Source organism: Aulonocara stuartgranti, assembly GCF_965226115.1.
Source record: "Aulonocara stuartgranti genome assembly, chromosome: 7".
Lineage (NCBI taxonomy): Eukaryota > Metazoa > Chordata > Actinopteri > Cichliformes > Cichlidae > Aulonocara > Aulonocara stuartgranti.
The window spans coordinates 50,772,947-50,787,019 of NC_138945.1; the positions used below are offsets into that span (position 1 = coordinate 50,772,947).

General features: G+C 42.3%; 1 protein-coding gene across 3 annotated transcripts in view; it reads right to left on the bottom strand.

Moving 5' to 3' along the window:
• Positions 1 to 5,923: 5,923 nt before the first annotated feature.
• Positions 5,924 to 14,073, bottom strand: part of kcnq1.2 (potassium voltage-gated channel, KQT-like subfamily, member 1.2) — a 178,658-nt gene continuing 170,508 nt past the window's right edge. For all 3 annotated transcript variants that reach the window (XM_082542484.1, XM_082542485.1, XM_082542483.1), the window contains one exon: positions 5,924 to 7,929. In XM_082542484.1, the coding sequence (XP_082398610.1) occupies positions 7,783 to 7,929 (147 nt within the window). In that variant the 3' untranslated portion in view covers positions 5,924 to 7,782. The remainder of the gene's footprint in view (positions 7,930 to 14,073) is intronic.

Consider the following 14,073-nt stretch of genomic DNA (forward strand, 5'->3'; position numbering starts at 1 on the left):
TGGCCTGTTCCTCTCTGCAACATCTTGCATGTGCCAAGAATTCACACTTCCTTGCTATATCAACAGAAACAGGTTATCTTTTCCTGTTAAGCGCCCCAGCACTTAATATAAAGCCACAAGTTCCTCCCTGTGTTTCCTGCCCAGGCCACAACGTACGTCATCGAGCTGTTCCCCTGGCACCTTAGGCTGTGAATAAGGAGAAAGCAAGTGGCCACAAACAAACACCTTACATTTATCTCTCTGTCTCGTTCTGTGTCTGTTTCTTGGTTTCTCCAGTGTAGTTTCTAACAGTCTGCAAGCATACAAATTGCTTTACTTGCTGAGCGTTTGCTGCAGCCCGGGATGGAATTTCAACTGTTTTTTTGGACTGCTGAATTTGATTAATTGAGCAAGGAAGGGCTGTTTTAATACAGGGAAACGACTTCATTGAATAGCAGATGCACTGTCAGAACTTCAGTATGTCATATACTCTGGTGTCGTATGCAAAGGGTGCATGCTGCAGAGTTAGCGTGAATGAGAGGCAGGGAGGAGAGGTTAAGAGGTCAGAGATACTGCAGAGCTCTGAATGACAGATGCACAGATGTGCATCTGCGGCGCAGTTTGGGGGGACAGAAAGGTGAGGGAGTTTGGGGCGGGGGGTGGGATTGGGGCGGGGGGTAATGCTCATTAAAGCAGCACACCTGCAGCCCATCAAAGAGCCTTTATCTCTTATCAATTGAAATCTGCTAAAGCACGCAGCATTAGACGTACAAAACAAGCAGACTGTGCTGCATGCTCACTCATAGTCTCTTTATCTCTTTCCCTCTCCCAGTCTCTTCTGACCAGTGGATAGTACCTGGCGCACTAATCCTGTCAGGAATGCTGAGGGGTGTATTTGGATGCATTTGGCTGAGAAATCGAGACGACTCTTCCCGCTGAAACATCTGTGCAGAGCACAGTCTTTCCTCTCATCAGTTTCATATCAGATCCTTTTTCATTGACCTCAAGGAATCTCACACAATGGTGTTATCAAACTGTAAAGCTCTTAAGATTTACCCAACAAAACACCATTCAACTTTTCATGTATTTTGAAACTGTGTTCTTTGGAGACCTGGAGTGTACAATGTGCCTGTCTCTAAAACACTTTGGGTCAACTTCTATTGCTTAAATTTGGTATAGACTATAAATCCCACAAAAGGTTTCTGACATTTTTCATGATGTCTATCTTTTTTTTAAAACGTTTAATAAACAAAGTATCGATCCTATCGCACTAGTATTGATCTGACACCCATATTGGCGTTTGTATCAATAATACTGACACTTGGGTTGACCTGCTAACCTTTAGTAAAAGGAGTAAGTCAGTCCATAAATAACCAAAGGAATAAATGTGTGTGCAGCGATATGTGGAAGTTCACTGAGGTGAAAGAGCATGTGAGATTTAAGCCCCACCCCCAACCCCAAAAGAATGTATAGTTGTTACGGAAAACTACACATGTGTACAGTAACTGTGTGTAAACAAGCCAGAAGAGCTTTGAACACAGTCGATCGCAGCATGGGTGTGTTAGGTCGCGATTTGTATTTGACATGATGCAAAAATATTTCCATATGATGCAACATTGCGTAACTCTTGAAGAACTGTATGGGGCAATAATTCCAGTCACTCAAAATATGTCTTACATCACGGACCACAGTATACATCAAATTAGATCCCATCCACCAAGCTGATCTGCCAGCATGTCTAAACCTTTGACACAGGGAACACTGTTGGTTAAAGTGTGACACCAAGTGGAAAACTGTCTTCAGTGTTGCTTTGGAGTCGAACCAGAAATCCATCGACTTTCCACTTTTCACTTGCGATAACACGTCCCACATTTTATGACCGTATACCCAGACTTCTTTGTAACCTCCTTTCTGAGTTTCTTTTTTCTTTCTCTGCTGCCCTCATCATCAGGAGGCTCACGGGGCCTCCACACTACACGGTTCTGTTATGGTGTTGAAAAGATTGCTGTCATAAGAATGCATGAGCATGTTCCTCAACACGGACCTTGATGAGAAAAGCAGATTTTTCACCATATGAAAACCCACCTTTTGCTTTTCCACAGCTGTAGATGTGTTACACTGACTTCACAAAATTCAATTCTTCACTCTGTTTTCAATTTTAACTCACGGCAAATGACAGTGTTGGGATTTCGGCAGCTTGCTACAGCCGTACAATAGAAATGATACTAAATTGAGGGTGACATACATTTGATGATACCTAAACAGAAGCTGTGTCTACCACACCTCCTTTGTGTCTGTGAAATTGTGTCTAATTGTGAAACCACGATACAAAGAACTGCAAGGCAAATTTTTTCTAATAATTCTGGTGTTCATGTTGTGTTTTCACTTCCTCTTGCTAATCAAAATTACTTCAGAACATCTAAACATACCAATGAAGTGACGGTCAAAGCTTTTAGAATATGTGTTGTCTTACAGTAATACACCACCAACAACAACTACCCACCCCCACCCCTCTCGTTACAGTAGCTCGGTGGCGCAGCTGTCCACCATGCCGGACATTCTGCCTTGGCTGGCCAAACCCCATCGCACCGCTGAAATCCTTCTGCTTTGCAGCCAGGAATTCTCTCCCTGTCTGGAGAAAAGTCCCCAATAATATGACCTATGTAACCCCCCCCCCCCCGCCCCCACTCCATCCCCACTCCATCCCACCCACACACCACCTTTGGCCTGGAAGTGTGCCTGGACATCGCCTCAAATCTGCAGCAGCCGTTAACAACGCATTACCTCCAGTCACAATTACCAGAGCCAGCCCTGGGCGGAGTTTCTGTGACTGGCTGGACCCAGGACGTGAAATTGAGCGGCTCAGACACATCTTTGGATCTGAACAGGGCTGATCCGAGCTTTTGTTGTTGTTGGCTGCTCGGCCTTCCTCTGGTCACAGCAAGGGGCGGGCCGCTGCTGAGCCACAGACATATGGCTGAGGAAAATCTCATAAGACCAAAGGTCAGAGTGGGTCGAGCTAACCTCTTAGCCTCTGGTTGATTTATTATCCCATGGGGCAATGTTGCCCTGCTTGGACCAAACAGAACAGGGGTCAAAGGGCATACTGTATCTGTTCCTTTTGTGAAAGCCGGCTTAGCAACACGGTTTTGTCAGTTAGGAATAAAAGGATGCAGAAAAGCCTACAGACCAACTGAATAATTATGGGATCACTTATGTAAACACACAGCTGCAACGCAAAGATAGAAACAAGTAAGTACTTAAAGGGTCAGTATGTAAGAGCTATCCATTTTGCTATCCATCTTGCGTGTGAGGGTACAGCCTTGCACTTCCACCTTTGGCCAATTTAGAATCACCAGTTAACATAATATGCATGTATTTGCAGTAAGTGAGCTATATATAGCAATGAAAGTATCTCATTTAGTGTTACTGGCAGTCTTAATATCTTTGCTAAGTGAGATGTTTGCACTGCAGAATCTGCCTAAGGAACATTTTAGAACATTTACCATTTAAAACATTTAAAGAATGAAGTCAAGCACGTGAAGCAAGTGTAGCTGTTGAAGAATACAGTGTGGAACATAGCTTTTATAGCACATAAACTGGGCGTTGAGCTTGTTTGGGCGATACAAAAGTGATCTTTAGTGTAAAAACTGACACATCAACCCATACCAAAAAAACCTTCCAAATGGCATTAATATATTTTTTGCGGTAGTCGTTTTCTTGCTAAACTGCTAAGCTAAGCTAGCCTAAGCTAGCTAGATATTTGGGAAACTGCGTAATTCCCCAGCACCAAGTTATCTAGTAATGTGCTTAAACCTCTGTTGATAGATTCATTTATTTATTTATTTATTTACGCATGCTTTATCATACTTATAACATTTTTAAGTAATAAGAGAGGTGCTATGTGCTATGCTATGTGCATTGTTTTTACTTACTTTTTTGGCAAGTAATCATTCTACAACACAATATGAATATGAATGTGAATATGAAAATTATTCTTCCAAGCAACCTCTTTCATTTCCTAAAAAGGCTGTACTCTAATGGGATCACAGGGGTGCGTACATCAGGCGTTTCATGACAGCTTGACTAGGTCACCAAGAAAATTTTATGCTAAAGGTCAAAAAATATTCTCTGGTGACTGAGAGGTGGGGGAGGGCAAGGAATTACAGCAACTGCCCTCTAGGCAACTGTTGGCCCCATTTATTTAGCGACAACTCCTGACAGAGTGGCTGGCATCAGCTGCTGCGGACATTGTTTGTCACAATCCTGAAAGATACACTACAAACACACATGCATGCACACCTGTTGAAACATATCTGCTTTCATATAGCGCTGCTGGGCCTCTACAGACAGGTGGCCTACATGCACCACCAGCCGCCCCAGCATGAAAACCACCACCCAGTCACCGGCCACCACCACCGTGCTGGAAGTGCCCCTCGTGGTCAAGTATATGAGGGAGTAATGAATCTAACCTCGGGTTTCAGTGTGCTTGTTTTCCCCCCCAGTTTTCAGTTGCTTGAACAGATAGAAATTTTTTAATTTCTGACACCTCCCACAGTCCAAAGATGTATGAGGTTAGGATGATTCTGGTGATTCTAAATTGCCTGTGAGTGGGAATGCTTGTCCGTCTCTATGTGTTAGACCAGTGACAAACTGGCAACCTGTCCAGGGGGACAGCTGGGATAGGCTACCCCCTGCCCTGGTGACCCTGATTTGGGTAAGCAGGAATTTTATTTTAATTCCATTAGATCGTATTACTTTAAATGAACACTATTAAAGAAGATCATGCTCATCCTCAGATATTTGTATATGTCTGAGACACAAAGTACATAATATACTGCAAGTCTTTTGTATGATTTGAGATATTGTGTTGTACGGGGCCATATTCAGCTGCATGATGAGGTTCTGTCGGGAGGCGGGATTAAAGTCGACACGGATCATCGATTCAGCTCAGAGTCCGGTCATGATCTTCCTTGAATTCCTCCTCTGCACAGTTTTTTTTTCCAGGACTGCCAGATTTCACTGTCCAGCGTCTGTGACAGTGTGCCCCTTATATTCTCCTTTTAAACTGCTTCCTCAGATCCTCTTTTAGCTGCGTTCCTGTGTACTTCTGAGATCAAACTGCCTTTTGAAGTGGGAGTCTCTCTCTCTCTTCTCTCTGTCTAGTCTCGAGATGAAAGAGCAGCAAGGGGAGGCACAGAGCAGCCTCTGCAGACGGAGCTAGCCATGGGGTCTCGCTTTCTTTCCTCCCCCCCCCCCCCCCCCCGGCACTCTCTCTGCCAAAATCCCCTAGCAGTGATAGAAACCAAAGGAGGACAAAAAGCAGCGGAGCACTACGCCCCGTAGTCCCTCTGGTAAATTGAAAATGCCCCTGCTCTCCGCCTCACATAAGGTCACTTATGCCCCCGCTGTTCTCCTGAATCTCCTCCTTCTTCCACTTTACTCTGCCTATTCCCCACCCTTCCCCCAGGATGGCCCTGCCTCCTTCTTCTAGCCTCTCTCTCGCTCTCTAAATCTCACATCTAAGTGTGCTGATCTTGGGACATCCCCAGTATTTTTTGGCCTTTGAAGGAAAATATAATTGAGTGGTAATACGAGATGCATTCCCTCTTCCTCTGCATGCCTGGCTCAATGGGTTATGGAATATTGAAGTTCAAAGTAGGTACAGTGAAAGTGTCATGTTTTTTTTCTCCCCCTTCTCTTCCTCCTTAGTGGTGATTGCAGCTTAAAAAGGAATTTAGTGAAATGAGGCTTTGGAGACATTTTATTTGGATGGAAACGTCAGCTCGTGACTTACCTCGACCCATTCTCGGCTTGATGTTTAAAGAACTAGCTTAAAACAACAACAACAAAAACTATAAGCTATAAGCTTATATAACTATAAACTATATTATGGCATAGATGAGATAATCAAATTCTCCCAAACTAAGACAGGAGGGCAGAGCTTTAATGAAATGGAGTTTTATTATTTACAGCAGAGCTACAGTGCACAGGGTGTGTGAGAGTATCATTTACAATCATGTCCATCCATCTGGACAACAGGAACCTCACCATGTGTTAAACCAATCAGACAAGCAGACATATTCCAGGCTGATCTTTTTTCTTTTTACACATTATAATAAATACAGAACAATAAGGCAATGTTTCTATTTACAACTTCTATAAAACTGTACAGGAGAAGAATTACACCCACTTTAGGTAATAGATAATAAATAATAGTACATTTTTAACCACTGCAAAAGAAGAAGAAGAAGAAGAAAACACACATTTGTGCAGAGAAAGAGCTTTCTGCTTCCCTTGTTCGCCCTTCTTTTTGTGTGTGCATTCGTCTTTTTAGGAATGTGCATGCTATAATTATGGGAGGCCTTTCATACTACAGCTCCATAGTTGAGTTATTTTCTATTTTCTACTTCTTCCATGCCTCAGTGGCCTCTGTCAGATAGATAATGTGAGTGTAGAAACAAAATGAGAGCATTGTCTTTATCTTTCAGACGATCGCCCTCGGTGGTAGCCGACTTTTCCCAAAAAGCTTTCACACAGAATTAGCGCTCCAGCTCCTCAAAGCGTTCTGTTTAAATTCTACACTGTGTTTTTTTTTACTACCTGGTTATGGACAGAAATCTCTCCTTACCGCGAATTCGACACTTAATTAGCTCAGGAGAGAAAAAATAATCAGAGCTTTAATGGGGCAAATTTATCTCAAATGCAATACAGCAGTGGGAACGCCGTGACGAGGGTAACAGAAGCTGTCCTGCAGAATCCTAGCAGTGGTGTAAGGTTAAAATGCGTGAGCTTGATACCTACAGGAAAACCCCGAGCAAGCACACAGATCATGCCTCAACTCTTGACTGTACAGTGTCCGATCTTGTCTCAGAGGTTTGACTGTTTTATTATCACTAACACAGCTGCAAATCAGCACCGTGTTAGCCACCCAGCCTGGACCATACACATTTGGTTAGCTTAATTTCTTCCACTCCAGCCCCTCCGGTCCCAACGTAGGAAAAAGTCAACAGATAAACCATCTACCCTCCTCGTGTTATTCGATCACTACCAACAAACACCTGCCACAGTTTGAGTACAGCTAGGCGAGATGGATATGTATCTATGGATATAACTCCACTGTGTGCTCGGCATTGGTGGTGCCAAGGTAATCAGAAGGATTTGTGGAATTCCTCTACCATGGCTGGACTTTGAGTTGGGTTTCTTTTTCCTATGTCTTTGGGAACTTCAGGGCTTTGATTGCATTACGACTTCATTACGGCGTTAGTTAGCTTTGGAATAATATTTGCAGTAGAGGAATGCAGCTCACTGACAGGCCACACATAAATTAACATCACAGAGTAGTGCGATTATGAGGGCTAATGTAGTGAAATAAATTCATGCAGCATGTCGCTGCTTGAATGACTGTGCTGCAGGGGTAGACTGACTAGTATAGAAGACAAAGCTACATTGAGAAAACTTAAAAAACAAAACAAAACACTCATACACCCTAAGGAAGAGGTCAGCCAGTCAGTCTGCTTTCCACACATCAATCCCACTCGAGTGATTGTTTTGCCCTTGTGTCCAAAATCACAGTTAAGCGGACAATTAGAAGTTGTTCTCTTCTCAAGGGTCAAAAGTTAATTTGAAAATTTGGAACTGTGAAAGGAATAGAGGTAGGGTGGGGGGACGGGTGATTTCGGAAGACTGAACCCCCTTATTAAGTCCCCACATAAGGGGTTAGGCTGTTTATGTGAACTCCTGCTTCTTTAATTGTCCTTTGGTGATGACATCATCGTAGCCAACGTGAGCCGCTCTGTGACATCAGGGGCCCTCGTCGGTGCTGCCACCCATCCGTTTCTGGATGGTCACCCTGCGGATAGAGGGCTTGGACGTCAGCTCTACTTTGGGTGGGAACTGCTCCAACAGGATCCGTAGAACCGAGTCCATTTTCTCGTCCATCTGATGGATCTGAAAGCAGCAAAAAAGCCAAACAGGTTAGGTTAGCTGAATACCTCTGAGATGAACACTCGCAACATAAGTACAGTGTAGACCTGCACTATGTAACAATTCCAGCTTTGGTTTGCTCTTTTGTTTCATATCCATCTGCCTCTTTAATATAGTCGTCATCCCAATGACAGACTGCATAATGACACGTTAGTCTGCCAGTCGCCATCTACCTGCTAAAGGCACTCATTACAAAAGCTGTTGAGCTATATGATCCTTAAGTGGGCAGACACACACACACACACACACACACACACACACACACACACACACACACACACACACACACACACATTAAGGCCACTGTTATTTACATGCTTTCCCAACTGTAAACACAGGTGTATCACCCAACAGATGCTAAGATACTACCAGACCTAACAGGGCGTAGCCAGTCTAGCCATGGTGTGAATACATAAATGTCTCCACCTGAGTTGCACAAGTAAACAGACCGCAGACTGCCTGGTGACATGCAAATGCAGTGAGCACTGCACATCCAGACGTATGTATGTACAGCACCTACTTACAAGACCTCATAAACATACCTTCATATACACAAAAAGAACATAAATGAATCTGAGAGGCTGTGAATTACTGGGTATTAAGAATGAAAAATAGGCTTGTTTGGCTTACATCTAGTTGGGGTGATCGTAGCTCAAGAGTTGGGAGTTCGCCTTGTAATCGGAAGGCTGCCGGTTCGAGCCCCGGCTTGGACAGTCTCGGTCGTTGTGTCCTTGGGCAAGACACTTCACCTACCGCCTACTGGTGTTGGCCAGGAGGGCCGATGGCGCGATATGGCAGCCTCGCTTCTGTCAGTCTGCCCCAGGCCAGCTGTGGCTACAACTGTAGCTTGCCTCCACCAGTGTGTGAATGGGTGGATGATAAAGCGCTTTGGGGTCCCTAGGGGGGGCTAGTAAAAGCGCTATACAAATACAGGCCATTTGTAAATTAATAAGCAATTTTCTTTCTGTAACAAATGGTAAATGGCCTGTATTTGTATAGCGCTTTTACTAGTCCCTAAGGACCCCAAAGTGCTTTACACAAAAAGTCATCCACCCATTCAACAATATGGATTTAAACCCATCCATGGACATACAAAAAACGAAAAACTTCTATTTATACTTTTTAATTATTTGCAGGAGCTGGAGGTTCAAAAATAGTTTCACCACTGTTTTCCACCACTTACTTCTAAAAGTACTACTACTACTAATAGTAATACTAACCTTGGTTTCTGACAGATCATGTTTTTCTGTTCATTCTGCATGTCAAAAATAACACTAAGCAGTGCAGTACCAATGAGCATGAATTAAAATGTAATTTTTGCTTCCAGACTCTCTGTTAGCGTCCCAATGTGTCTAAATACTCTACTAAATATGAGAAACACCCAGTCACTAAGTTAAACTGAAATAATGAGCATATGGAGCTTGCTAATGACATTAGCATGCCACACTTAGGGGAAAAAGTACAGAAGTTAAATAAAAACTAACAGTCTATTAAAAGCTGGGTGTCTGATAATGACGGTTGGAGTGGTTGGCAAGGCCCGCCCCCTAAAGCCTGCAAATGCTGCAATTATAAAAAGCCCTGTTAAGAAATAAAGCCTGAGCTTTGAATTTAAGTCAGTTGCATAAAGTGTAAAGCCTAACATGCTCTACTTCAGTTCCTCACATTGTGTTTTATTTAACTTTGTGTTAGACTAGGCCAACTGTGACACTATGAGTGCAGCGGGCTTCTGTGTTGATGACAGTTGTGCTGGCACATGTAACAGCATTCTGTCCCAATCTGCTTGTTGCTAAAATAACACCTTGTCCAGATTCTTTCTGATAAAGATTCACCGTTCTCCACAGCATCAACAGCACTAAGAAGTAACTTTGACAAGGAGATCAAGACTTAAAATTATATGCTTTAACATATCTTATTATTAGTCGCCTGAATTAGAAAAAAAAGGCCAGCCTATAAATATAAGCATATTGCTTCAAATAAAGGCCTGATATCTTCTGCAGCTAAAAGCATACAAAGGCCCTGGTCACTGTGTGAGTAAATGTGATAGATTATATCTTCACATATTCTTAGCCTTAACCTTGGTTTTACCTTTAAACTTATCTAGCAATTACAGACATACACACACAAACCAAAATCCTCTGATGGCTCAGATGTCTTCAAGAAACTGTAGAAAATGACTGTGCTTCATAAATCAAAGCCTAAACAGCAACTCACATCAAAGAGCATCTCAAGCATCAGGCAGAGCACACAGATTCAGACTGTGGTCTCTGCACAGCGCTGTTGTGTTACTGGCAAGGCACAGTTGTGCAGTTAACATCATAACATCAGTGGCATTTTCTAGGATAAAGGGTATGTGCCTTTTTTCCCCCTCCCCATCTTTTACTGTGTGTGTCTGATGGCCGAGACATTTTTATGGTAGAGTAGGACATTTAGCGGCTATTATTGTTGTTGAAATATGAGCCATAATAGGAAGCGTAAATCTCAGATATCAGAGTAGGTCACAGGGAAGAGTGAAATCACATCACAGCACGGCAATGGCCATAATTCACAGATAACTGTACACTGTCAAATCAGAAGAGTCTAGACATCAAGACAGGATGGCTTTACCCTTAAATTTATGATACGCATTTCAAGTTAAAGATTACACAGATAGTAACGTCCCAGTCGTGCCTCAATGCGCTACCTTCACTTACTCATAAAGTTTGAATTGCTCTGAATTGTGTTGCCAATATTCTGCAGTATGACTGTGCAACAATAACTTCATTTTGACCTTTTCTGCTAAGGTTTGCTTATATTTCACCACCCACTGGACTTTTCTGAGATTGTCCCATGACCTAAATAGCTGTGCTAAGTAGATGAAGCACGCGCTGGGCCTGGATGAAGCTTAGAGAATAATAGGATATCATAAACATGTTTGCTGGTAATCTACAGACTTATCAACATTCTCGTTGGAGCTTAAAATGGATCAGGAATTCCTCCTGTTGTGAATCTGAAAGGAAATGCCCAGGAGACCCACAGAGAGACAAGAAAAACATAATTAGACAGGCGTGTTCCAAAACACGGCGGACCTATTTATTGCAACTGACTTTATGTATGTGTGCGCTTTATGGGGTCGAAAGGGGGCCGGTGAGAGGGGGACAAAGCGCATGTGTTTGAATATATCACTAGCGTATGTCAGAGGTGTTTTTTCTTTTGGAATCTATGCTGAGGTGTAATAAAAAAACATAATAGTTAAAACCATTTACGTGACCCCATGAGAGATGATAACAAGCCTTTTTACAAAGTTATTCAATACACAAATTTCCTTTTTACATATGAATCTACATATTATCATACGGACATTAGCCTTTACAATAATCCATGTGGTTATAAAGTTTGAGAAAGTTCCTTCTGCTTCACTGCTCGTTTATGTCACAGTGCACATACAGAAGAAATACTAATTAAATGTGGCACACTTTGTAATGTGCCATTATTTATATAGGTGTCCAAAGTGATTTGTACTAGGGCCATGATCGAACCACTGCTGTGTCATAAAAACAAATGCGATCCAGTGACAGGTGATGCTCCAGCTGTCCCTGCCTCGCCCTCTGACCACAGACAACACATGGGATAAGTCACAAACCTGACACTACAGCAGCAGGGCTTTCCCTGAATTCCACTGAGGTCCCTTTGACTGACTGAGCCAGTTCAGAGAGTGAGCGAGAGAGGAAAAAAGTGTAAAGGCTGCAATTGGTAAATGTTGTCGACTATCATCTAACTTACAGAAAATGTCAAAATCAATGACTGTGGGAACACAAAGGGATGTTATATAAAGTTAGCAAACAAAGCAGGTACACTTTGTTCTATTTTTCACCAGTACTTCATGTACTTCCAATCATAAGAACAATCAGTCGAGACATGAACCACAGTGGTGAGGAGAGCATAGAGCTCCCGTTCACACAGGAACACCCTTCCTGAACCACCTTCCTGCCCTCCCCTGGGACTGTCTGTTGTCTTGTACACAATAACAAGTACAGCCACATACAATGTGCATAAATTCCACTCTTGTCACCTAGTAAACAACAAACAAAAAAAATGGAGCCAACAAGAAGCCACGCCCTTGTTGAGATGCTAACACTGTCGTAAAAGTCGTCATGTCACCAGTCTAACAGACTGTCCAGGAAAATGTATGTAGTATGTAGTAATAGAACAAACATAATTTTACATTTATATATTTTTTTAATACTTGGATGCAAATTCTTTGCCGTCACTGACTGCCTGAAGTCTAGAACACATGGACATCACCAAATGCTGCGTTTCCTCATTTGAGATCCTCTGCCATGCCTTTACTGCACTGCGCACTCAACAATTGATCCTGCGACTTCTATTTCGACACTTCGGTCGCATCTTGATCCTTTGAGCTAAATCCACTGTAGAAGTGTAGAGAGGGCAAAAATATAGAAAAACAAGATGCGTGTTTGTCTAAATACTTATGGACTTAACTGCAGCTGGAGTAGAAACATTCTGCCGCTTAGGATAGAGGATGATTCGCTCCCTGTGGCCATATTCAAAGTCTGGTCCAAACCAAGTTCATGATCAGATAAAATAACACACAAGACAATCAACTTGTAAAATGGAGCCACAGCACAAAGAGCAGTAAAAACCACCCAGGATGGAAATGAGAACAGATAACATCACATGTTGGTTTAACATGTGTCAGCTTCATAAAGCCTTCTCACCACAAATAGTATGTGGCCTAACGCTGATTGAATGTTCATTATTTTTTTACATTTTCATTTATTTCTGGAGATGCAGCTTGTCTCAAGCAGAATTTTGTAACCTTGTTTAAAAATGCTACAAGGTATAATTAATAATTTCACAAGATTTGTGTCTGCTTTACAATTTCATAGGAAGAAGTCTAGTAATACATGATTCACTCATCACAAGCTGGTCTTTGCCGATAGGATGATTCACACTGCCATCTGTTGGGGACTTTATAAAGCCTGGAGAAAAGCTCAGGCTTGCTATTGCTGCATTCTTTGAGTCTTGCCAACTTCTACCATCGCGGGATTACTGACAAATGGAGGTAGGAAATGTAAGAAGGACATGCGATACGTACGAACGAGGGAGTGTATGCTAACCTTGACATGTAATGAATGGTAATTAGGTGTTGTGAAGTGGCGTGGCTTATTCAGCTGGGGAAAACAACACTGGGATATACATTGTATTGCGCAATCCTGACTGGACTGCCGAGTACACAGCTTTTCTTTGAGCATTCAACACCCTAACACACAAGTAAGAAAGAAAGAAAGAAAGAAAGAAAGAAAGAAAGAAAGAAAGAAAGAAAGAAAGAAAGAAAGAAGGGAACAAAACTTTAATATAAACCTGTCCATTCCACTTGCGTTCTCTTCTTCTGTTTCTCTCACGTTGACAGTCACCTTGAGGAGGACTAGGGAAAGATGAGGAGGGAATAGGAGTGAAAATAGAGAAAACAGAAGGAGAGTAAAGTAGAGTAGCCAAGAAGGAAAGACTACCAGCTCCAGGAATGTCTTGGCATCTGTGTCAGTCCAGGCAGCGCTATTCAACAAAACAAGATTCCCGTCATTGAAACGCTGTTGGTTGCATGAGACAATAGCACCAGAGCTGAGACAGAAAAACAGATATGACAAGAGGGAAACAATTGTGCTGGTCACCATCCTCGCATGCTGTAATGAATATGTAGTGTTTTCCCACCACACTGACCTCAAAAAACCCCTTGACTTAACCTGCACAGCACAATTCATTTCTAATTCCCATTAAATCCGTGTGAATTACAAAGCTAGATTTTAAGTAGCTGTTTAATTTTTTTCTGAGATTGCACATTAACAATCACCGTGAGGGGTCATTACAGAAAGGTATTGTATTACAAATCACTTGTTACTTTCTCAAAAAGTTATACATTATGTCACTTATTTACTCCCTGAAGAAATTAAGTCTTTACACTGCTCTCTATACTACTTTTGCTTTGCTCTCACAGCCTGAGATTCATTGTCACATTATTATTAGTTTACAATATAAACCTTAGGCTACATGAAGCGCTGAAAATCAGGCTTTGGCTGCTTCGTTGGGGGTTGGCATACAGCAGTAGTAGAT